At 34.0% G+C, this 25,146-nt stretch overlaps 9 protein-coding genes and 6 pseudogenes across 15 annotated transcripts, besides 3 other annotated features; 9 read left to right on the top strand and 6 right to left on the bottom strand.

Annotated features, from left to right (window-relative positions):
* Positions 1-1,607: 1,607 nt before the first annotated feature.
* TVAGG3_0465130 (uncharacterized protein) lies at positions 1,608-2,201 on the top strand (the record flags this gene model as incomplete). Its single annotated transcript, XM_001281908.1, has 1 exon — positions 1,608-2,201. The coding sequence occupies one exon, from the start codon at positions 1,608-1,610 to the stop codon at positions 2,199-2,201; it is 594 nt and encodes a 197-aa protein (XP_001281909.1).
* Positions 2,201-4,173: a mobile genetic element.
* A 414-nt stretch (positions 4,174-4,587) lies between these two features.
* Positions 4,588-5,244, top strand: TVAGG3_0465110 (uncharacterized protein; the record flags this gene model as incomplete). Its single annotated transcript, XM_051235234.1, has 1 exon — positions 4,588-5,244. One exon carries the CDS (start codon positions 4,588-4,590, stop codon positions 5,242-5,244), a length of 657 nt encoding a protein of 218 aa, XP_051093058.1.
* A 1,462-nt stretch (positions 5,245-6,706) lies between these two features.
* TVAGG3_0465100 (uncharacterized protein) lies at positions 6,707-7,300 on the top strand (the record flags this gene model as incomplete). Its single annotated transcript, XM_051235233.1, has 1 exon — positions 6,707-7,300. The coding sequence occupies one exon, from the start codon at positions 6,707-6,709 to the stop codon at positions 7,298-7,300; it is 594 nt and encodes a 197-aa protein (XP_051093057.1).
* Positions 7,300-7,874: a mobile genetic element.
* An 8-nt stretch (positions 7,875-7,882) lies between these two features.
* Positions 7,883-25,146: part of a mobile genetic element that runs on past the window's edge.
* TVAGG3_0465080 (phage tail repeat-like family) lies at positions 8,003-8,361 on the top strand (the record flags this gene model as incomplete). The annotated part of the gene is made up of 1 exon (XM_051235232.1): positions 8,003-8,361. A coding segment is annotated over one exon (359 nt), but the record flags the coding sequence as incomplete, so codon positions are not given.
* TVAGG3_0465070 (uncharacterized protein) lies at positions 13,351-13,506 on the top strand (the record flags this gene model as incomplete). Its single annotated transcript, XM_051235231.1, has 1 exon — positions 13,351-13,506. The coding sequence occupies one exon, from the start codon at positions 13,351-13,353 to the stop codon at positions 13,504-13,506; it is 156 nt and encodes a 51-aa protein (XP_051093055.1).
* Positions 14,155-14,990, top strand: TVAGG3_0465060 (uncharacterized protein; the record flags this gene model as incomplete). The annotated part of the gene is made up of 1 exon (XM_051235230.1): positions 14,155-14,990. A coding segment is annotated over one exon (836 nt), but the record flags the coding sequence as incomplete, so codon positions are not given.
* TVAGG3_0465050 lies at positions 15,695-16,086 on the top strand (annotated as a pseudogene). The gene has a single exon. A coding segment is annotated over exon 1 (392 nt).
* Positions 17,003-17,439, bottom strand: TVAGG3_0465040 (uncharacterized protein; the record flags this gene model as incomplete). The annotated part of the gene is made up of 1 exon (XM_051235229.1): positions 17,003-17,439. A coding segment is annotated over one exon (437 nt), but the record flags the coding sequence as incomplete, so codon positions are not given.
* On the bottom strand, positions 17,705-18,055 carry TVAGG3_0465030 (annotated as a pseudogene). Its single transcript has one exon. A coding segment is annotated over exon 1 (351 nt).
* On the top strand, positions 19,145-19,752 carry TVAGG3_0465020 (annotated as a pseudogene). The gene has a single exon. A coding segment is annotated over exon 1 (608 nt).
* Positions 19,781-19,981, bottom strand: TVAGG3_0465010 (uncharacterized protein; the record flags this gene model as incomplete). The annotated part of the gene is made up of 1 exon (XM_051235228.1): positions 19,781-19,981. The coding sequence occupies one exon, from the start codon at positions 19,979-19,981 to the stop codon at positions 19,781-19,783; it is 201 nt and encodes a 66-aa protein (XP_051093052.1).
* TVAGG3_0465000 lies at positions 20,530-21,445 on the top strand (annotated as a pseudogene). The gene has a single exon. A coding segment is annotated over exon 1 (916 nt).
* On the bottom strand, positions 21,868-22,538 carry TVAGG3_0464990 (annotated as a pseudogene). Its single transcript has one exon. A coding segment is annotated over exon 1 (671 nt).
* TVAGG3_0464980 lies at positions 23,056-23,434 on the bottom strand (annotated as a pseudogene). The gene has a single exon. A coding segment is annotated over exon 1 (379 nt).
* On the bottom strand, positions 23,967-24,741 carry TVAGG3_0464970 (uncharacterized protein; the record flags this gene model as incomplete). Its single annotated transcript, XM_051235227.1, has 1 exon — positions 23,967-24,741. A coding segment is annotated over one exon (775 nt), but the record flags the coding sequence as incomplete, so codon positions are not given.

Genomic DNA, 25,146 nt, shown 5'->3' with positions numbered 1-25,146 from the left:
AATCAAAGCCTTGTTGATAAAACCGAAAAAGATTTACCTTTAGAAGAAACGAACAGCAATCCATATCCTAATGAATATAAAGCACCAGCATATAATCCAAAGCAAGAACAATCAAATACTTATTTCGAGAATCCTTATGAATAACTATTTTTTTATATATTGTTTATGAACGAATCTTTAAAGATTTATAATGTTTTTTTTATTACAATTCTTATTACTCCCATAAGATTGAGCGTGTGAAAATAAGTTTATAACAACATTATCAACATTTTAGGCATCTCAATTATTAAGAAACATAAAGTATTTAGTAATATTGAATCAAATTTTATTATATAGGATGGGAGATAATTTTAATTGATAACAATAAGACTATCATTACCATCAAGCATTGCAATTCCTCTTTTATGTCTTAAAAAAAAAGAAAAAAGAGAGGAAACACAATCAATAATTCATGAACATTTCATTGATAATAGAAGTTGTCTATTAGAAGAAGTATCTAATAAATCCGAACCATTACCTTTAGAAGAGGTTCAAATAAATCCATATTTAATCGAAACAAAAGAAATACCAAATTATTCACAAAAATCGAAATCATTATTCGATAATCCTTATGAATAATTCGTGTCAGCTTTCATATGCTTTTATTGACTTTTCTTTTTATTCTGTAATTAAAATTTAATTGACAAAATTTATGCTTTAAACTGCGAATCAAAAGGCGGACCTATCAATTTTTGAATAGTTTACATTTCTAATGCTAACGGTGCCTTCACTGAGAGCGAGAGAAAATTATTAAATATTAGAGCTCAAATAAGCTTCACGTGCAATAGGTAGCAAATCAACTTCTATTTATGCTTAAATTTCTGGTTTGAAGCTTGTATTAAATTTCGAAATCTTAAATTTTGAAGTTAGACCCGAAAAAATCGTATCAGTTCATCCTATATTTATATCTGTTTTATGATCCTTTGTTGTTATATCGAATTAGAGCAAATAGCTTGTGCGGTCCAAAAGGTGTACCTGGCAGAAATCGACTTTTTGAGAGAAACTCATATAATTAATTGTATGACTTCTCTCAAAAAGTTGAAGGTAGGTACGCCTTTTGACTCGCAGTTTATATCCAAGAACATCAAATTAATTGAAACATGTTTACTAAGATAATATTGTCTCTTCTTGGTGGTAATATAGTTTCAACATCAAACAAACTAAATATAAAATTATGTATTTTGAGATTTGGACTTTACAAGGAATTCTCAATAGCAAAATGTTGTATTTCTGAAGCATTAATTTTTACAAATCCATGGTTATTCGCACACGTATTAATTTCAATCACTCATAATCCTTTTCTAATCCAATTTCTCTTTTTTGGATAGTAGCTTAGATGCATAAGGCAATTACGACCTTCTTCATTTTTGTTCTTGAGGACTGATTCATGAAATATTGACCCATTCTGATACAAAAATTTTGGATCCACTTTTATTTTATTTTTAAAATTTTAAAAATAATACATTAAAAGGATTATCCAATAAACTAAAATGATTTGACAATCTGACTGTGTAAAATATTCAAAATTCATTCTGAATAGATCCGCTTTCAAATTAAAATCATTGTGAATGTCCTGGTTTTACTATACAATCACCAATGGTATAATTAACAGAACAGGAGATTATTTAATTGACATTGGTTCATATGGTCAAGATATTACTTTTTCATTTGCAGATAACAAATCATTTAGTTATTATTTTATTCTACAAGATACATATATGAGCGATTACTTGCGTATTAACTATGAATCATGCACAAGCAAAATATGGAAAATCACAGAGCCAACTTTTAATTTTAAATCAACAAACACGTATTATAATTATAAAGTAAGATTTTGTGTAGTTTCTTTTCCAAATTACTGCGATTCCATAGAATTTCTATCCGAATCGAACGATCTAGCTTTCAATTATTCAAATAAAAAATATGAAATCAATAAGAATTACTGCTCAGTTTACTTAGATCCAACAGATGTTAGATTGAACATAAGCACATCTTCGGATGATTACGATTTTAATTATTCTTATTATCAACCAACATTTCAATACAAAGTTATAAATTACACAACAGACCATCTTTATTTCTCACCGACATTATACATTTTGTTCAGAAGTAAATCTCCGAATACAGTTGCAACAATCAAAATTTCACAAAGTTTTTCTTAGAGTATATAAGAATTTCCGAAAAAGTGACACCCAAAAAGTGACACTTTCAATAGGGAGTAACAGTTAAAAAGTGACAATTTAAAATTCACAATAAATAAAAATAATAAATTTTTTAGTCTATTAAATTATTCTTTTCTTTGAAATCCTCCAAAAATTCTTCGAAATGTTCTAAAATATAATCTGGAGAATTATAACAAAATTCATTAATTTCTAACATATACGTATCTAACAATTCATTTGGAATTTCAAACGATCTTAAATATGTAATTGAATTTTGTATCTTCTCATTTATTTGAGAAAGTTTTTCTTCAGCATTTTCCAATAAAAATCTTAATGGATTCAAATTGGCTTCTTGATTCTGAACAAAATTTAATACTTGGTATAAACGTGATTGAACTTCTCTTTTCAATTTTGTTTTATAATCTGTCAATCGAGGCTCGCGAATTCTAATTGAAGGAATAAAACCTGTTTGAAGTAAATCGTTTTTAATACGATAAAAGTAATTGGGTGCAACTTCTTCTAAAAGATTTTTGACAAAAACATCAATTCTTTGATTTTTAACGCAGCCAAAATCGTGATATTTTATCTTTTTAAATAAAGATTCAGAAACGTTATTCACAACGGTTAATTCATTTGGTCTGGCAGCGGCTATCCACATCATAGCCAACAATTCCTTATACAAAATTCAAAAACTTTGGTGCAATCAGTTCTGATTGCACCCAAGTTTTTGAACTTTCTTGAGGGAATTAAAGGGTGAGAGATTTATAGTCTATCTATATATCTCCCACCCTCTAATTCCCTCCCTGACAGCGGGAAACTTTGTCTGAATGTTAAACTATTCAGACAAAGTTTCCCACTGTTTGCGAAGGAATTGTTGGCTATGATGTACTGATTCATGATCAGTACAACATAGCCAACAATTCCCTATATAAAGTTCAAAAACTTGGGTGCAATCAGAACTGATTGCACCCAAGTTTTTGAACTTTCTTGAGGGAATGGAAGAGTAAGAGGTATACATTATGAATATATACCTCTTACCCTTCCATTCCCTCTCTGACAGCGGGAAACTTTGTCTGAATGTTAAACTATTCAGACAAAGTTTCCCGCTGTCAGCGAAAGAATTGTTCCATCTGGTGCATAGAGTGTGAATCTATGCACCAAATGGAGCAAGTCCCTCGCGAAATTGCCCAAACTTGCGTCGCATTTCAAAGATTGCGACCCAAATTTTGGCGATTTCTAGTAGAGATGGAGTATTTTGAGTCACTGACCTATATGCAGTGGCTCAAAGGGCTCCATCTCTACTTTGAAGCAAGGAAACTTTCCTCGAAATTTTGATAATTTGAAGAAAGTTTTCAAGCAATTAACAAAGGATTACTCGCTATGAGGTAAAAATTCTAGATTTTCACCTCATAGCGAGAGCTTCCCTTTCATTGCTTGAAAACTTTCCCCAGCTTCAAAATTGGGGAAAGGGCTGTAAAGTCGACTCCGATACCAGCAGGTACCAGAGTATTTAAAAGAGAAGCCCTCGTACGAGTTTCTATGAAGACCTTCTCATTCAAGAAGATCTTAATAGAAAATCGTACGAGGGCATTGGAAACTCGCGTCTGGTACATGTTGGTACCAGAGTGTTTGAGATTTGAAGACTCTGGTACTAACATGTACCAGAATTTATGATGAATTTAAGATGGACCATTATAAAATGGTAGCGGTTTGCTTCAAAAAATTTTAGATGAGATTTGCATAGATATAGATTATATGATTTATACATATGAAAAATAATATATAAAAATATAATTTTGAGATAATTATGTAAATAATATTATAAATATTTGAATTTGAGGTATAATTTTATAGTAAAATATATTATAAAGAGTATTTATATAAATATTGTAAAATAATATAAGTAATAAAAATTGAGACCCCCTCCCTGTTTTTGATGTTTTGTCACTTTTTCGGTAATTCTTATTGTTTCCTTTATTTCTCACCGACATTATACATTTTGTTCAGAAGTAAATCTCCGAATACAGTTGCAACAATCAAAATTTCACAAAGTTTTTCTTATGATACATACAGTGCTTATGATAAGGACAAGCTCGAATATCTTTGCAACCAATCAATTTCTTTTGGATCCCAGCCAAAATACAAAATATTCGGAATTCAAAAGTTATTAATTGGCAGAAATCAAACAAAACTTAATTTTTATAAGGAACAATACGTAGTATTTACTGATTATCGCAACATTTCCGGAGAAGCAAGAACTTCAGAAGTATCTTTAGAAATTCTTGGAAATACACAATATTCAGCAATTTATTTCGCTCACACAGGTACAATTACATTAGAATCCTCCAGTGACGAACCTATTCCATGTAATTTTGTTGTTTTTAATTTGAATTATTATGATTGCACTTCGATTATCACAAATGTAAGGTCTAATTACAAATTCACTTCTCAGGACACAGCTCATACATGTGTTGTTACTGCTTTCACAAATGGAACAGTTCATTTCGAAGATGGTGATATTTATGATGTCTATGGAAAAATAAATAGAGCTAATATTATTGTTGAAAAACCTTTTCTAACAATAACTAATTCTAAACACGATTACTTATTTTTTTATCATGCTGGCGACAAATATAATACATCATATTTAATCAAAGGAAATAATTCAACTCATAGATCTCTTATCATTTTTGATAATTCGTATCATGAAATAAATTCATCAGAACCAGTTGAACAAAAATCAGATGATCATAATTATTCTGATGATGATAGTGATGAAGGACTAAGTGAAGGTGCTGTTTTGGAAATTATTATTGGAGCAGCAGTTGGAGCAGGTCTCATTGCTGTCGCTGCTTACTTATGTTATAGACACAGAAAATTCAGAGCTGAAAATCCAATTAATCAAAGCCTTGTTGATAAAACCGAAAAAGATTTACCTTTAGAAGAAACGAACAGCAATCCATATCCTAATGAATATAAAGCACCAGCATATAATCCAAAGCAAGAACAATCAAATACTTATTTCGAGAATCCTTATGAATAACTATTTTTTATATATTGTTTATGAACGAATCTTTAAAGATTTATAATGTTTTTTTTATTACAATTCTTATTACTCCCATAAGATTGAGCGTGTGAAAATAAGTTTATAACAACATTATCAACATTTTAGGCATCTCAATTATTAAGAAACATAAAGTATTTAGTAATATTGAATCAAATTTTATTATATAGGATGGGAGATAATTTTAATTGATAACAATAAGACTATCATTACCATCAAGCATTGCAATTCCTCTTTTATGTCTTAAAAAAAAAGAAAAAAGAGAGGAAACACAATCAATAATTCATGAACATTTCATTGATAATAGAAGTTGTCTATTAGAAGAAGTATCTAATAAATCCGAACCATTACCTTTAGAAGAGGTTCAAATAAATCCATATTTAATCGAAACAAAAGAAATACCAAATTATTCACAAAAATCGAAATCATTATTCGATAATCCTTATGAATAATTCGTGTCAGCTTTCATATGCTTTTATTGACTTTTCTTTTTATTCTGTAATTAAAATTTAATTGACAAAATTTATGCTTTAAACTGCGAATCAAAAGGCGGACCTATCAATTTTTGAATAGTTTACATTTCTAATGCTAACGGTGCCTTCACTGAGAGCGAGAGAAAATTATTAAATATTAGAGCTCAAATAAGCTTCACGTGCAATAGGTAGCAAATCAGCTTCTATTTATGCTTAAATTTCTGGTTTGAAGCTTGTATTAAATTTCGAAATCTTAAATTTTGAAGTTAGACCCGAAAAAATCGTATCAGTTCATCCTATATTTATATCTGTTTTATGATCCTTTGTTGTTATATCGAATTAGAGCAAATAGCTTGTGCGGTCCAAAAGGTGTACCTGGCAGAAATCGACTTTTTGAGAGAAACTCATATAATTAATTGTATGACTTCTCTCAAAAAGTTGAAGGTAGGTACGCCTTTTGACTCGCAGTTTATATCCAAGAACATCAAATTAATTGAAACATGTTTACTAAGATAATATTGTCTCTTCTTGGTGGTAATATAGTTTCAACATCAAACAAACTAAATATAAAATTATGTATTTTGAGATTTGGACTTTACAAGGAATTCTCAATAGCAAAATGTTGTATTTCTGAAGCATTAATTTTTACAAATCCATGGTTATTCGCACACGTATTAATTTCAATCACTCATAATCCTTTTCTAATCCAATTTCTCTTTTTTGGATAGTAGCTTAGATGCATAAGGCAATTACGACCTTCTTCATTTTTGTTCTTGAGGACTGATTCATGAAATATTGACCCATTCTGATACAAAAATTTTGGATCCACTTTTATTTTATTTTTAAAATTTTAAAAATAATACATTAAAAGGATTATCCAATAAACTAAAATGATTTGACAATCTGACTGTGTAAAATATTCAAAATTCATTCTGAATAGATCCGCTTTCAAATTAAAATCATTGTGAATGTCCTGGTTTTACTATACAATCACCAATGGTATAATTAACAGAACAGGAGATTATTTAATTGACATTGGTTCATATGGTCAAGATATTACTTTTTCATTTGCAGATAACAAATCATTTAGTTATTATTTTATTCTACAAGATACATATATGAGCGATTACTTGCGTATTAACTATGAATCATGCACAAGCAAAATATGGAAAATCACAGAGCCAACTTTTAATTTTAAATCAACAAACACGTATTATAATTATAAAGTAAGATTTTGTGTAGTTTCTTTTCCAAATTACTGCGATTCCATAGAATTTCTATCCGAATCGAACGATCTAGCTTTCAATTATTCAAATAAAAAATATGAAATCAATAAGAATTACTGCTCAGTTTACTTAGATCCAACAGATGTTAGATTGAACATAAGCACATCTTCGGATGATTACGATTTTAATTATTCTTATTATCAACCAACATTTCAATACAAAGTTATAAATTACACAACAGACCATCTTTATTTCTCACCGACATTATACATTTTGTTCAGAAGTAAATCTCCGAATACAGTTGCAACAATCAAAATTTCACAAAGTTTTTCTTAGAGTATATAAGAATTTCCGAAAAAGTGACACCCAAAAAGTGACACTTTCAATAGGAGTAACAGTTAAAGTGACAATTTAAAATTCACAATAAATAAAATAATAAATTTTTTAGTCTATTAAATTATTCTTTTCTTTGAAATCCTCCAAAAATTCTTCGAAATGTTCTAAAATATAATCTGGAGAATTATAACAAAATTCATTAATTTCTAACATATACGTATCTAACAATTCATTTGGAATTTCAAACGATCTTAAATATGTAATTGAATTTTGTATCTTCTCATTTATTTGAGAAAGTTTTTCTTCAGCATTTTCCAATAAAAATCTTAATGGATTCAAATTGGCTTCTTGATTCTGAACAAAATTTAATACTTGGTATAAACGTGATTGAACTTCTCTTTTCAATTTTGTTTTATAATCTGTCAATCGAGGCTCGCGAATTCTAATTGAAGGAATAAAACCTGTTTGAAGTAAATCGTTTTTAATACGATAAAAGTAATTGGGTGCAACTTCTTCTAAAAGATTTTTGACAAAAACATCAATTCTTTGATTTTTAACGCAGCCAAAATCGTGAAAAAAAAAAAAAAAAAAAAAAAAAAAAAAAAAAAAAAAGGTAGTGGGGCTTCCAGGCACTTCGTGCCCTCTAGCCCCTAAGAAATTTTGTCACTTTTCAGGAAAAAACATTTTTATTATATATATAAAATGAATTTTACAAAACCACCGTTACCCTTCTTTGGAAATAAGAGTAGATGTAAAGATATTCTATTGAGAGAACTTAAGAAACTACCGAATGGTCTAACATTTGTAGATTTGTTCGGTGGAAGTTTCTATATATCCCATTTGTGCCATACTGTATTTCCTGACTCAAAGATTATATGCAATGACTTCGACAACTATATGAACCGTCTCAAACATATACCAGACACAAACAAAATATTGAAAGAGTTAAAAGAAAAGATACCTATAGGTAAGATGGAACGTATACCATTAGATAAGAAAAATACTGTCAGAGAGGTTTTGAAAAAGGCAGAGTATATTGACTGGGATAGTATATCTGCTAGACTATTATATAGTGGTGCTATAAGAGTTCATGACATTGAAACACTTATGTCAAAAGTTTTATATCTTAACTATACAAATGTTTTCAAAGAGAACATAGAAAAAATATATTGAGGGTATAGAGTTTGTGAGATGTCATTGGACAGAGTTGTATGAAAAATATAAAGACAAGGAAAATGTTTTCTTTATAGTGGACCCGCCGTTCTATAACACATGGGATTTTCAATACCAAGTAGACTGGACTTTGAGAGACTCTTTAGAAACTTTAGACGTTTTACATAACCATCCATGCTTTTACTTTACATCCGATAAAAGTGGTTTGGAAAGTGTCATGAGATGGTTAGAGGACATACATGACTATGAGTTTAGATACGATAAGATAGAATATGAGAGAGGTCCTATAAACTGGAGAAAGTGTCATAACAAAGAAATTTTACTAGTAAGTAAATGTGGTTTGAAATAGGACTACTTTTTAGGTTTTTTCCATGTGTCATTTACTTATTTGACGTGGCAGAAAATATAGAGAATATGAAGATGAACCAATGCCTGCAAATGTTCAGCATATGTACTCGTAAGAGATATTTTTATCTAATATTAAATGGACGCACAGAACTTAGCGAATGCACAGCAACCTGGACAACCAAACCAGAGAATATTCCAAATGAAGTTAGAATACAAACTGCAATGGCAAACTATGGTCAAGTGCCAACAGATGTACAAATGCAAACTGCCATGTCAAATGACGCTGCGTTAGGTTTGCCACCATGGTATGCAAATATGAGATGGAAAGAGTTTTATACAAACCCTGAAGTGGGATATAAACAACTCTATGCAGATGACGCGAACACAGGAGTTGACCCAGAAGTATGTTTTCTACCAGAGGAGAAATAGAATGTATGAGCTCCAGTTAAAGAATGCTATGGAACTCAGAAGGAAACGTAAGAGACTAGGTGGACATTAGATTTTTACATATAGTAAAATGGGTTTCTTTGGAAGAATAGGAAACTTCTTTCGAAATGTTGGAAGAGGTATATGGAATGGAATAAAAACCGTCGGAAGAGGAATTTGGAACGGAGTCAAAAATATTGGCAAAAGAGTAGGTCAGTTTCGTTGGTATTATACCTAAAGACCCTGAACCAGAAGAGCAAGCTCCTGTTATACAACAGCCTGAACCTGCACCACAGTCTAGTTGGCAACCAAATCCAACACCTCAACCGTATTAAAAATTATATTTTTACCGTTCGATAGTAGTTGTATATGAAACTAAGTTCTAAGTAAAACGCATGGTATAATGGAACTATTCTCTTTCTTCCATCTGTAGTAAACCATACTTGAAAGTCTGAAATACTTCCACTTGGTGGTTCATATAGCTTTGTAGGTTTTTCGTAAAAGTCATTTGCCAAGCATAAAAAAGAGTTTTGTGCACCAGAAAATGAAGCATGAACGATAATAGCATCTGAGTCGAAAACATTTTCATATGTTCCATTAGGGTTTTCGACTTCATAAAAGTTCGGGTGTACTGGATATTCTGCAGGCTGATTTAACATCCTCAAAAATCTATACCATGCCAAGTTGTTATATTTTGTAGAAATATAAACGTCTTCTCCAAGGTCTTCTATTCTATTGATTTTAACAGTTGCATTTTTCCTGTCATAAACAATATCGAGATGGTACTCTCCTTCGTCAATGTTGTACTGTTTTGCATATTCGAGATAGATATCGTTTATTTTTTCTTGAAAAGCTTGAAGAGTTGTTTCTAAGTTTACAAGCAAATTCACTTGTAAAAGTTTTCCCTGTTCAAATTTCTCATACGTACGTTTTTCTTTGTTATAGTATCGAACTTCAAAAGCGACCGTAAATGGGAACCCATGTATGGCTTCTGAAATGAACTTCATTCTACGAAAGCCAATAGCTTTTGTGACGGATGGGTCTCTTAACCATCTTAGTGGGTAGTCAAAACGATAGCCTTCATGTTTTACGGTCTCTGTCTCAAACTTTTGACCTACGTTAGTAAAAAGTTCATCTAATGGTTTAGTTGTAGCAACTCTTGAATTTTCTTTTTCTATTGAAAGCATATTTTATCTAGAATAAAAATGTCGAAAGAAACAGCGTCTATGAGAGAAATAAAACACAACCGACAACTCATTTTGCAAGCTCTAAATAAGAACACAACAAACTTTTCAAACTATTCTAAGATATCTGAGTCATTGAAAGAAGGAAACTTAAAACTGACATTAAACCCAATGACAGACGAGTTTCTGTTTCAAGACAGTAAGAACCATACTGTTTGTATAAATCCAACAAAAGGAACTTTAAACGAGAAACCTATAAAAGAACTTCTTTTGAAAGCAGATGTTGACAACAAAGCTGACAAAGAGTATGTCATTGAAAAAGTTCAAGAAGAACATGACAGAGCAGATGCAACATATGCAACAAAAGAACATACTCATCCTGAACTAGCAGACAAAACATATGTTGACAATAAAATGTCAAGTGAAGTGACAAGAGCTGACAAAGAATATTCTAAAAAGACTCATACACATACCATTGCAAATATTACAAACTTACAAGAAACCTTAAACAGGAAAAGTGACGTTGGACATACACATTCTATATCTGAAATAACAGACTTAAACGTTAGCCTTGAAAAGAAAGCTGACAAAACATATGTCAACAGTGAGTTAGAGGAGAAAGTAGATAAGGGACTTATGGCTAGTGTGTTAGTGAAGAAGGCAGATAAGGAATATGTGGATGAAAAAGACAATGAAATTAAAGAAAGGGTTGAATGGTATAATGAACGGACATCAAAGATTTTAAAAACGAAAGCTGATACAGGATGGGTTTCAGGATGTTTAGACCTTAAAGCCGACAAAGAAACTGTAGATATGTTGACACAAACGGTTTCAAGTCATACCAGAGGTTTAATGGAAGATGGACAACAGTTGAAAGAGCTTGAGAAAGGTGTTACAGAGTTAAGGAATACAAAAGCAGACTCGACATGGATAAAAGGATATGTAGATGCAACAAAAGAACGTATTTTCGCATGGACAGAAGGAACATACCCACAAAAATATCATAGACATAGCATCTCTGACGTAAATGAACTTGAAGAAAAGTTATATAAAAAAGCAGACAAAACAGAGCTTCAAACATTAAAGACAGAAATACTTCAAACAGTATATCCTATAGGTTCTATTTACACGTCAATGAACTCTACCAGACCAGAAGTAGTACTTGGTTTTGGAACTTGGACTCAAATAGTCGACAGGTTTTTGTATTGTGCAAACTCTTCAAAGGAAACAGGTGGAAGTAAAACGATTTCAGGTGCAAATTTACCTGCGCACAGTCACTACGTAAGTTTAAGTACATCTGAAGCAGGTTTGCATAGTCATAGATTTTGGGATTGGTCAGGAATGACAAAAGGTAAAGGATATGATGTTAAAGAGGACGTTAAGTTTGCTATAAATTGTTACTGGAATAACACTGAGGTAGGAGGAAGCCATACACATCGCGTTTCAGGGTATACGCAAACAACGGGACAAAGTAAAGAATACATGCCACCTTACATGACAGTTTACGCATGGTATAGAAATGCTTAGTCGTCATTTTCAACTTCTTTAGCATATTCGTCAGGAGTTGTCTTATATTTGTTAGGAACTGTCTTTGAAAGTATACCACCTTGAACTTTGACAAGTTTGAAACGAGGTCTGACAATAGTAGTTTTATCTTCTGCTTGCAGTCTGTACATTTTGCCATGTTTGCCTAAAACTTCATAATATTCTCTTGTATACTTTCTTCTATTTTTACGAACACGAATGTGAGTACCTGTCGAGTTCCCATTGTTGTCATAGTCAATAGTATTTTCATATGGGTCGCGTTTAGGTATTTCTATTTTTACTTTGTCACCTTTCTTAAGTTTGAAGCCTGGCATTCTTTCTTGTTTGTCTCTTTTGACTAAACTATTAAATATATAGTCTTTCTCTAAGTCAGGGTTGTTTTTCATTTCTTCGGGGGAGTGGTTTCCCAAACCTTTTTGTTTACGGCTATTGTAAATATTTAAAACTTGTCTCATCTTTGCCATGGAGAAGTGTCTATATTTGTCGTCATATGACATTTCATCTACCTCACCACCTTGTGGTTGGTTTAAGTCTCTTAAGATTTTTATACAACTGTCAATGACACCAAGAGCAGAATGGTTTTGGTCGACAATGAAATATTGGTTTACATTTTTTGAACGCAGATAGTTTTTAATATCGTCTGATTTGAAAGAACTTTCACAGTCAGATGTCAGTTTTGTTGGATGGTATTTGTCAACGAATATTGTCAAAGCAGTTTTCACATCTAAAATATTTTTGGACTGTAATGGTATGGCTTCACAGTATCTTGTGTTTTGACCGACAAATATTAGCCAGTATGGTGGTCCATCTTCTCTATACCTCGGAATGTTTTCCAAGATATCCATAAACCAAGCATTTGGTGTTGAACTAAAGATTTTTATCATGAGTGCTTTCTTTGTGCTTTAGAAACATAGGGGTCCTTGTTTGGATTCGTCATTTTTTACCCTATAAGAAATGGGTTTATTTGGCGCATTAGCAGGAGTTGCATCCAGATTTTTGCCCGCAGTGGGAACAATAGCCAGAGGTGCATTTGGAATTGGAAGGAAGATTTTGAGTACATTAGGTATACTTAAAGAGAAAGCACAACCTATTATACAAACTGTACAGAAAGGTTGGGAGGTAGCACGAGATGCAGCAAATCTTATTCCAAATCCTGAAACAAGAGGAAAAGTTCAAGGATGGATGGACAATGTAGGAAGACAAGCAGGAAACTACTATAACAAAGCAAATGACTACTATAACCAAGCAGGCACTATATGGACCAAGGTGAAAGATTCTTTAACAGAGGATATAACCATGCACAACAATGGGTAAACAACAACCAACCTCAACCGCCTCAAACGTGGGGAATGTAAATTTTTTTACTGAGATGAAATGAACAATACAGCATTGAGACAAATGGGTTCAAGATGGATTTGTCGACTTCCAGCAGTTACACAACCACGTGTTTGTCAAGTTCTTCCTATACCTCAGGAAGTTTTAGACCGACTTAAAAAACCTAAACAACCAGTTGAAAACAAACCAAACTAAAATTTTTTACTGAGATGAAATGACCGAAGAAGTTGAAACGGTAGATTTGACACCACAAACAAAAAGTTCAGAACCATTGTCAAAACCTGTCAAAGAACTTACAGATGAAGAGAAAAATTCAATAATAGAAAGTGCCAGGTCTGGAAATACAAACCCTAACTACAAAGTCACTTTTCATAGAAATGGAACGGCTAGTATCTCAAAAAAGAAACAGACTCTCACAAATAAAATATTGAAGTCTGAAGGAGCTTTCGAGACAACAGATGGAAAAGTTTACTTCACTGACCAACAGTTCATTATAGAACATCTCATTGACTTAGAGTCGAAATATTCTAAACTTTACAACAAACACAAAAAGTTGAAAGGAAAACAAAAACAAATGGCATATGATATTTATGAAGATGTTGACGACACAACCATACCTGCAAGTGAGGTAAAGTCAGAGGAACCGAAAAGTGACGAAAAACCGATAGAAGAAGAAAACCAAAAACTGAAGATAAACCAAAACCAAAGTTTAGTTTCCAAACTAAACCAAGTCAACCTTCATTAGCTGGTATGGGTTGGCGTCAAAGACTTATGGCAGCAGGCGGTTATGTAAAGTAAAGAAAAAAATATTTTTTTATTTTTATAAAAATGCCCCCATATAGAATGGATAGAAAATCTGCTAGAATAAAAGCAGAGTTAGAAAGATATGGTTGGAAAGTTTCAAAGAAGTTTAAATATAGGAAGGGAAGACCCATAAAAGTCTATGACAAATTGTCTGGTCTTCGCTATGAAATGGACTTGGAAACAGCACGCGCAAATTATCCAAACAGACTAGAGAGGTTAGAAGAAGAACGTCTTATGGACATGCCTTTCGATGTTAGTGAACCTCAAGTTGAAGGACACGACGGCTTTGCCAGATTCTACTGGAAACATGACGAACAATTGCATCCTTTGAGAAGGAAAAAAGGAAAAGGTGAAGACGCACATGCTCCCATGGAAAGAACAAGATATGCATATGAAAAGTATCGTGAAGTTAGAAGTCAAATTACATCTGGTCGAACCTTTACAGTAAACTTTGACGAAGGAAAGAACAAAGAAGGCTTCATGGGAGTACTTGCTGCCATACAAGACGGAAATAAGAAAGGATACAATCTCAGACTAACCGTAACAGATTTGGACGGTCACATTTACTATGCACATGGCAATGTCACAACAGCGCAACTTCTTGACGCTTTCAAGACTACAAAGAGAGAACAAATGGTTGACTCCGACTCAGACATTTTGAATGCAATTGAAGGAATTGCAAGTGTAAAATTTGAATGGTACCAACCTAACCCTCAAGCAGTCAGACAACATGCTGGATACTTCCCGTTCATAAATAAGTCTGACATTGACTTGACAAGGTATGGAATTTACAATTCAATTGAAACAATTGTCAATGAACCTTGTATTCTTACATGTCTCAGGAACTCTGGTCTTGTTACAGATGAGAAGATGAAGTATCTTGAGTCATGTGTGAAGACAAGGTACATTCTCAGAGGTCAATTGGCAAAAATTGCACCGTTGGCAAATGTCAATATCCGAGTCAACATCCACTAAAGGTTCTTCACATGACGACTATGTTGTTGACAAAGACTTACCATGGTTGAAGATTGTAATTGTCCACAACCACTTCATGTTGAACGAAAGTCTTACAAACCCATTGTTCGGAAAAGGCAAGTGCAACATTGTCAGAGCTGTAAACATTCTTTTCGAGAAAGGTTTGTTGGAACCAATTCCAGATGACAAGCTGACAGAAACTTTTGTACCAAAAGACGAAACAAACTTTTCATTGTTAGCAAGACCAAAAGTTGTTCCAGACAAAGTTCTAGCACAAAAGAAGTACACAGTTCCAAAAGGAGTTGGATTGTTCGGATACCAACCTGAACCAGAAGAACTTCCAATGAGGTTGCAAGAACTTCAAGATGCTATAAACAAACTTCCATTGAGACATCCAATTGACGTCAAATTGTATTGGAGAGCATCTGAGTTAGGTCAGAAGGTTTTATATGAAACAGGTTGCTTCGACGATGTTTATGAGATAACAGGAGAAGTTTCTCAGAAGATAAGAGACTCACTTGAATTTCCACGAACTGGACCCATTGGTTGCGACAAGTTCGACTCAGATGAAAAGATATACTATGTCGACCTTAACGCTGCGTACATGAGGTTCGTCCAATATATCCCGACTGGAATTCCAAACGAAGATGGTGAGTTCCCAGGAAGGAACTATACAGTTGGAAAAGTCATACAACAACTGTATGATATTAGGAAAGCTTCAAACCCCAAACTTGCAATGACACTCAAATTGCTTATGAATTCGACATGGGGATATTCCATTAAGAAACCTCAAGAGATGAAGAGTAAACACTATGAGAAGGTCGACAACTTTGTTGAAAGGTTCTCCTTTTGTTTTGAAGTACGAATTCACTCAAGGTCAAAGTGGCTTAGTAACCACATTAAAACCTATTGTCGAACATTGGTCTTACCCTCAGTTCGCAAAGGCAGTCCTTGACAACTACAACAAATTCTTCTCCGAAGTCAAATCCAAAGTGAAGGTTTACTATGAGAACATTGACGCACTCATGACGAACGAAGAAGGCTATAACAAACTCATTGAAATGGGAATGGTCGGTGAAAAGATGGGTCAATTCAAATTGGACAAAATTTTCACCGAAGTTCATGTCCTCTCCAAGCGTAAGTACTGGGGCATACTTGAAGACGGCACAGAAATAAAACATTGCATGAAATAAAAAATTTTTATTCGAATTTGAATCGGACAGGTCGAGTTACACCATTCTTGGTCTCAAACTCATATATAACCTGTTTGTTTGTATTTTCGTCGACTATGGCACGAGACACGAACATTGACCAAACGGACAAAAAGTGTCATTTCAGATGGTCCGCAGCCAATCGCATTCGAGCACTTCGAAGAAGCCTTACGTTCCAAGGGAGAGGGTGTCTGGTGCAAGGCAGAGGTCATGAACTCTACGAGCAGTACATCCTCAATGCCTGGGAGGACAAATCGTCCTTGGATTGGCAATTCTACCAACTCCTCTGGGACGACCTCCTACGCAACTGGGATGACGAAAGAGTCCAATTCAGAGGTCGGGAACTAATTGTCCAAATTACCTTAATTTAAGCTACTTAACTAAATAAACACCTAAATTTACTCGGGGTTTCCCCCTAAAATAAAATTTTTTTACTCTTAGAACCACTCGAGGTTCTCCTTACGGTTGTTGAGCTTGTCACCGTCAATGTGTCTGACCTTCGTCTTCTTGTTTGGATTTGGAACCCATTGAATTGCGACAAGCTTGCCCATGGAATTGAACCGATTCCGAAGGGTAAGGTTCAAGTGTCCCAAGTTGTTGAGGACTGGGGTAAGAACCTTGCCTGTCTCCTTGTTGCGGATTTGGTATGGGTAGGGTTGGGAAATTTCGTAAGTGTCATCGGCAACAAGGGTTGCCCAAACTTCCTCTTCTTCGTGTTTCTCTTCTTCCTCTTCTTCCTCTTCCTCTTCTTCGTGTTTCTCTTCTTCCTCGACAATTCCTTCTTCAATTCTGTGTTCACGAAGTACGGTGTTGATGTTCTGTCCTTTCCGAGTACCTTCCAGATGGCGTCTATCTCTTCGAAGAAACGGTAGATGAGTCTGGCAAGGTCTCGGTTCTCTCTCGCGTAAATGCGCAAGGTTTCCGTCAAATCATTCAGGCATTTCTCATTGGAAGCTTGGTTCATGAGGACATCGGCTTTGAGCTTGGTCATCTCTTCCATAAGACTACTTTGGAGAGTCTTAACGGTGTTTGTCAGATGAGCTTTCAAATTCAAAATTTGAATTTGAACTGGGCGCTTGTCTGGCAACATTGAAAGGACATCTGCCATTGAGTTTGGCTTCGGTGCTTGTTCGGACATCGAAAAAATGAAGTGGTTTGAGAATGACGGTTTTACTTCAAAAAGCTTGTTATGACGGTTAGTCATACAACAAGTTTAAAATAATATCTTGTTCTTCTTCTGAACGTTTGTTGTCTCTTCCGATAAAAGTTTCGAACATGAGAACAAAAAACGTTTTTTGAGATTGCGGAAGAGTTCAGGCAAACGTTCATATTCTGGATATGTTGGGAGCAGTTCGAAACATCTGAGCTGACTTTCGGACAAAATTGGGACAATGTCAGAAAATTCATCTTTGGTCGGACTGCTTGAAGGTAAGTCCCTTACATGTAAGTAGCTCTGGTAAAGTCTTCTCATTTCTGCTAACTTTTGGAGTATAGCTTCGTAGTTTAGAAGTTTTAATTTTAATTGTCTTATTCCACTCTTTACTTCTAAACGGTAACTATCCATGAGGTCAAGAGTAGCTTTGGTAGCTTTAAGTGGAGCTATCTGTTCCTTGACTTGTGCAATTTTGGTTGCAATTGTGGTTTTGAGCTCCTTCAAGTTCGCCGTCTATGTCGTTCTCAACACCTTCAACCATAGCTTGAAACTCTTCATCGGTCCATTGAGATTGGTGTGGGACGAATTTAACTTGCTTCATTCAAAAAAAAAAAAAAATGTTTTTACTCAAAGCGTGCCATATAGATGGCTATAAGAAACTTACCAGAAGGCTTCTTCTTCACATGAGTCTTCGGCAAACTTGAGTGTTGGTGTTGGAGTTCTTGGGGGAGGTGGGTCTGGAATTTCAATTCTCTCTCGAGCGCAACAACAGATGTCAGAATAACATTCCCACTGTCTTTCTTGCCACCATAAATTGTGTATTGACGAACTTGCATTTGCAGGAAGACCGGTCAATACAAGGTTCACAGTTGAAATAGTTGTACACAAACCTGTTGAGTAGAGTGTGAGTAAAAACATAAAAAAAAGTGAAGTTAAAATGAGATGTTTACTGAACTGGCTGAAGAATTGGTTGGATGTCGCCTTCTGAGGTTATGAAGAAGGCTGTCCAGAGTAGTGAAGTAGTGCTCTGAGAATTTGTGTAATTCGTGGAATTGGGCTCTCACGATATGGAAGTAGTATCCAAGGACGTTTCATGAAGAACTTCAAGAGGGCTTCTTTCTTCACATCCTTAATATCATCGAATGCAGTGCCTTCTGGAACTTGAATTGCAACACCTGTTTCAATTTCCAACTTTAAGACACTATTCTTGGACAACCAGAAGCCAATGGACTTGCTTGGTTTGCACTTGCTGAGATATTCTTCACGGTTTCATTTACCTCAATTAGATAAATTGCTTCGTCTAAGGGGTCAAGCTCCATACTGAGTCAGTACAATATTGTACTTTTTCAAGACAATGTTGTACTTTTTCAAGACAATGTTGTACTTTTTCAAGACAATATTGTACTTTTTCAGAACAATGTTGTACTTTTTCAGAACAATTTGTACTTTTTCAGTACAATGTCTCTCAAATTTGAGTACAGCTGTACTTTTTCAGAACAAGTCTTGAACTTTTTCAGAACAATGTTGTACTTTTTCAAGACAATGTTGTACTTTTTCAAGACAATGTTGTACTTTTTCAAGACAATGTTGTACTTTTTCAAGACAATGTTGTACTTTTTCAAGACAATGTTGTACTTTTTCAAGACAATATTATATTGTTTCAGAACAAAGACGGTTAAGACACAAACGAATGTCCGACGTCCCACCTACTGAACCCGTTCCACAGCCAGAGGAACAGCATGCTCCAGCACCACAACAGTCTCCTCAGCAACCTCAGTTCCAACAAGGACCTCCGAATTACTACCAATTTCCACCTCAAGGTTACTACCCACCACAAGGCTTTCCAAACTACCCACCACAAGGCTTTCCAAACTACCTCCTCAACCCATGCCTTACTTCCCTAACCCTTGGATGTTCATGTCAAACCCTCCACCCCAATTCCAATCTCAATCCCAATCGAAGAGAGACCAAGAGTTCGAAGAAGGTCTGAACCGTTTACGCAAAGAGTATGCCACAGCCCCTATGGAAGATGACAGGCTTTCAGTCTCTTCCCTAAGGTCGACCAATTCGACTCGTACCACAGATTCGGTTCGTGACCGTGAAGACTACCTCAAGCAGTCTGAGAGACTCTTCATCTTACAGCCATTTACAGTTGGAGCTCTCAAGAACATGCGCAATTACGAAGGTCAGACACCAGCTGGAGACCGCAAAACAGACGTACTCGCAAGAGCAGTCCAACTGGTCAAGACAAAGACTGAGATAGTCGACTTCATTCTTGCAGCTTGCCCTTACAAGTAAAAAAATAAACAATTACGAATTAAACTTTTTATTCTTTCTTTTCTGAGTTGTTTAGAGCTGGTTTCTCTTGTAGAAACCTTTCGTACTCTTCCATGGTCATGTAATTGCGAATTTGGTACGCAATTCCAGGTTCGTTGTTTTTGAACCTTACGTATGTAACGCTTCCATCCTCCTCAGGGAAGTAAGCTGCTAACATCTGACCAAGTTTTCTCGGTGACTCGGAGCTCATAAAAATGTCACTTTTTAAACGTTAAGTTTTTAGTCTTATTTTACCCTTTGTTTACCCTTTGTTTACCCTTTGTTTGTCAAGGTAGTATTGGAGTGCAATTTCTCCAAATTCTCTGTGTCGGAGTTCTTCAGCATTTTCCAAGGTGTTCCTGGAGAACTCAAAGAAGTTGTCAAGAACATACTGCCATGCTGCTCTTCTGAGTTCGTCGGTATTTTGGAAGTGTTGCACCTTCGAGTCTTCGGACATGAAAAAATAACACTTTTTCTATTAAACCGTTTACAATTTGAATTTTGTTGCTGAATTCGGCAAAAATATAATTTAGGGTAGATGGGTATATCTAACCTCTTTTCTACCCCGTTTTCTACCCTCATGAATTTGTCATGAGTTTTATACAGAATTCGGCGGCAAAAATATATTTTAGGGTAGAAGGTTAGATATAACTCTTTTCTAACCTCTTTTCTACCCTCTTGAATTTGTCATGAGTTTTCCCGAAATAAAAATAAAGTTGGTTTTTTTAAAAAAATATTTTTTATTTTTATTGTAAGAACATGTTAGCAACAACAGCACCAAACTCGTTAGTCATGAACCCAACTTCAATGTTAGTAGAGATGAAAAGCTTCATTCCTTCTTCATATACTTTTGAGACAGAAATCCAGAAGATAAAGCAAGAACTTTTAACAAGTAATTTAGACTGTAGTGCGAAAGATGAAACAAATGAACAGTATCTTTATGAAATGCAGGATATTATTGACCATTTACCCAAATTGCCTGAAATCCAACAACAAAAGCTTACTATTCCAGAATTCGATGAAATAGAAGTCAAAGCAACTGACTCAGTAGAAATAAAGAAGTTCATACGTAAGGTTAACTATGAGTTTCTTGGATTTCATTGCAACCACAAAGTCATGGACAAAGATTGCGACATGGTATATAAGAACATCTCTGACATATATACAAATCTGAAGAGTTTAAGACCTACGACAACTTTGTTTCGTTAGTTGCAAAATGTGTATGGCAGATAAGAGATAAAGATAAAAGAGGTAAAGTATGGAACGAACAGATAAAACCAGCAACTTTTGAGTTAAAGAAAACCATTGACGCCTTAGTCATACTAGCAGGTAAGATTTCAATGTACAATGCTAAAATGAACCCAATGTTCAAAATGTAAAGCAGCAATTAGGAAATATAACTACTCCGTCAAAGAGATAGAACGTATGAGAAACGACTATGCTGACTTAAAGAGGGAGGCAGAGAAACCAGCAGAAAATAAAATGGACATGTTAGATTTCTGAACAAAAACTATCCAACAGCTGACGATTTCCTTCTATCTGACGTCAAGAAGAAATATAAAGAGACTTTCGGTATCGTTAAAAACATTCGATGTACTGACAGAAGAAATAGAAGCTACGAAATTGTTTAGAATTTCACGAATTCACAATGTTTACCATGTGAAAACGTTTATAAAATAACTGGGGTAGAAATGAGGTAGAAACGGGGTAGATATACCCTTCTACCCTAAAAATATATTTTTATTGAATTCTGAGTAAAATTCTGAGTAAAATGACATATGGAACACGTACTTTTTCAGTAAGGACATATGGGGTAGAAATGAGGTTAGAAATCGGGTTAGATATACCCATCTACCCTAAAAATATATTTTTATTGAATTCAGCACAAAACTCTTTATTTTTATTGACTTTTTACAATTTGAACTTTGTTCGCGTAGATGTGAATTCTGAAAGAAGTATGAGGGTCTTGTATGACTTTGTACTTCTCCATAGTTCATGTCTGTCAAACTTACCTGCCATGGACTCTTTCATAAGTTCCATGAAATCGTCTTCGGACAATCCAGGGAAAAGTATGATATCAGTAAGTATTCTTTTAACATCCTTACTTAAACTCTTGCTGTCTGTACACAAATGACAACTGAGATGTTAAAGTGTCTGAGCTTCTTAAGAATTCGACACATGTCTTGTTCTCTATTCTTAACAAAGGATGAGAAGCAAAGTCATCTAAGATAAGAAGACATCTATGAGGGTAAGTCTTCCAATCGTAAGATTGCAATTTCTTCGAAATGTATTCTATCTCTTTCTGTTTGTTTCTGAAGTGTTTCTTCTCTAATATTCTCTGCATTTCCTCATTTGGGTCTTTAAACTTAGAATTTATATACTCATTTATAGCATTGTACTTCAAAACTCTTCTTTGGTACTTCTTTATCCAATCTAACAACTCAGAGTCTTTTATACATACTAACTTAGACTTTTTATAATATCTTTGAACGAATTTACGGTTTGGTCAAATTGACCAGAAGTACTACAAATGACAACTAACTCATAGAATGGGTTCTTCTCATCTAGTTCTTGTTGTTGTGCAGCCATTTTAAGATAAGTGAAAGTCTTACCCGACCCAGGTGGTGCAATTAGACCTGTTATACCATTCTGAGCAAATAAGAACTTGTCATGTATGGGTTTATCTGAGCATTTTCTAACTTCCTCTTGTTCTTGTTTAAAACATTCTCAAATTTCTTGTCAATGTCAGCAAACTTTTTTTCTAACATATTTTTAGAAAAATTAAAATTTTTATCTTTTAGAAAATGTCTAGCGATTTCGCTATCTATATTCGAGACAAACTTTTCGACAGCAAAACATCTGTCGACCATAAAATCTTACATAGTGTAAACAAGAAAGGTGAATTTGTTCTAAAGTTCTGTTTCTGGAATATGACAAGAACCATAAAACATTACAAGAGAGGGCAGTCTTAAAATTTGTCAATGACAGACTTGTTGACAGAGATGACGCCGATTGGAAAGATGAAGTCCAACAAAAGTTCTTAGAATGCAAAGAAGACACATGCGCTGTTCTTGAAGATGAAATAGAAAACAGAATAGAAGAGCTATTAAAGGACAAAATTTTACATAAATATGGTTCGAAATTTGACATAACTCCACCAGAGAAGAAGAAGAAGAGAGAAAGAAAGAAAAGAAAGAGAAGAAAAGAAAGTAGAAGAAGAGAAGAAAGAACCAGAGCCAGTTCCAGAGAAAAAGAAATTTGACATGTAAAAATAAAATTTTATTTTTAGAACATTTCTGGGTCAATGTCAATGTTCTCTTCCTCTTTAGGAGCAAACACTGGCTTAGACTCTAAAATCTTTTTACCCAATTTACCTTGAACTTCAACTATCTTAGACTCATAATATTCATAGTCGTCTGCTTTCTTTGGTTCATAAGGTATAACAAGTTTGTATGCTTTGCCTTCTTTAAGGTTTGAAACCTTCTGTCAAAATTTTCTTTGACTGCTAACAAACCTTCTATGTCTAAGTCTTCAAATTTCGCACCATTTTTAGTCACAATAGCAAACTTAACTGGTTCGATGTTCCAAACTTTGTCAAATGTAGACTTTTCAAAATGGTAGAAGTAAACATTCAAATAAGCGAATGGGTCTAGTTCTTCTTTGACTTCTGTCATGTACTTATTTACTGAATATATTTCGTCATCTTTTCTATCGGATAAAAAAATATTTTTTTAAAATTTACTCAGAAAAATTTTTCTTTGTATATACGCCGTTCTGAACATCTAAAAGATTTTTGACATTTGCCAAGAATGTTCGTTTAGACGCTGCATATAACCATACTCTTGACAATATTGTTTATATTCATCGTACAATGACCTTTCATCTAAACACTCAAAGTTAGTCTCATCTATAAACAGTTCATATACACTCTTGTTTGCTTCTAACAATGTTTGTCTTTCTTCGGTATGTGGAATTTGTCTTGGATTGAACTTAGAAATATCTAATGTCATGAAATATGAGAACAAGTGGTTGTAAAAGTTAGGTCAAAGTTTCTGCTAAGTCGTCAAAATATTCTGTATCTTGCATATGAGAATCTGACGTTCTGACAACTACATATCTTCTGTCAGAACTTTCTAACTTCATCGGAACAGCATTGTTTGAAACCATAATGAAGTTTGCAACATTTTCACAAACTCTTTGGTCTTTATATTTTCTTTCAACAACTCCAACTTTGTCTGTTATAAGACTCTTCAAAGCATCTGAGTTCAAAACTTTTGTTGTATCTATACTTTGAAGTTCGTTACATACTATAAGTTTCATATTCTCTATTGAAGAGTTAAATTTACCGCAGATGTTTTCTAAGTTTGTCATATTCGGGTTCGAATAGCCCTCTAACAGTTTGCATAAGATATCTGTAAAGAATGTGTTCTTACCAGTTCCTTGTTTTCCAATTATAATGAGAGCAGTTTCATTTTTAGCACTTGGATGTTGTAAGATGTTTGCAAACCAACATAAGATATACTCATAGACTCTTTCGTTTCCATTGCATATAATTTCTTTGACATGGTCTAACCAAGCTTCTATAATATTTTCTTTCCATTCTACTTGTTCGTATTTATATCCAGTGAAGATAGAATAGAAGTTTGGAGAAGGTGTATAGAACTTTATACCTCGAACTGAAAAATCTTCTAACTTTGACAATAAGATATCCCAAGCATCTAACATCTTCATACCAACTTGTACGACTTTTATTTTCTTAAGTTTCTGTCTACATTCTTGTTCTGAAACTATGGTTGCTCTTGGTTTGTTAAAGACAACATCCCATTCTTTCATGACATAACATTCTGGGGCAGAGTCGACATAAATGACTAAACGTTTCAAATTCTCGACTGCTTTGTTATAGTCTCGAAATGGACACATATTTCTGAACGCTTGGAAGTCATAAAAATCTGAAACGTCTATTCTGTACATTTTTTTTATAAAAATAAAAAAAAATATTTTTTTTTATTCTTGAGCTATTTGTTGTTGCATTTGTTCCATTTGTTGTTCTTGAGCTATTTGTTGTTGAAGTTGTTCTTGTAGTACAATACTTTCACCAGTTGCATCTTCCAATTCGAAACTTTCTGCCGTCATTGACAAATACATAGGACATAAAAGTTTTACAGGAACAAAGTTTGCGTCGACTAAGGTTAAGTTTATGTTTGCTAAAGTGTTTGAGTTTACTAAAGCTGAAAACTCTGCATTCGAATGAACAATAGGCAAACCAGCAGAGAAAGTGTTGTTTATACGCATGAGTATCTTTTGGTCATAGTAGTTTCTGTCGACATTCGAATAGCACTTTGAACCTAAGTTTGAAACAATATATAAAATAGGTGT

Source organism: Trichomonas vaginalis, chromosome II, assembly GCF_026262505.1.
Source record: "Trichomonas vaginalis G3 chromosome II, whole genome shotgun sequence".
NCBI classification, from domain to species: domain Eukaryota; phylum Parabasalia; order Trichomonadida; family Trichomonadidae; genus Trichomonas; species Trichomonas vaginalis.
Note: the sequence above shows the minus strand (reverse complement) of the source record. Positions and strands in the feature narration are given on the sequence as shown.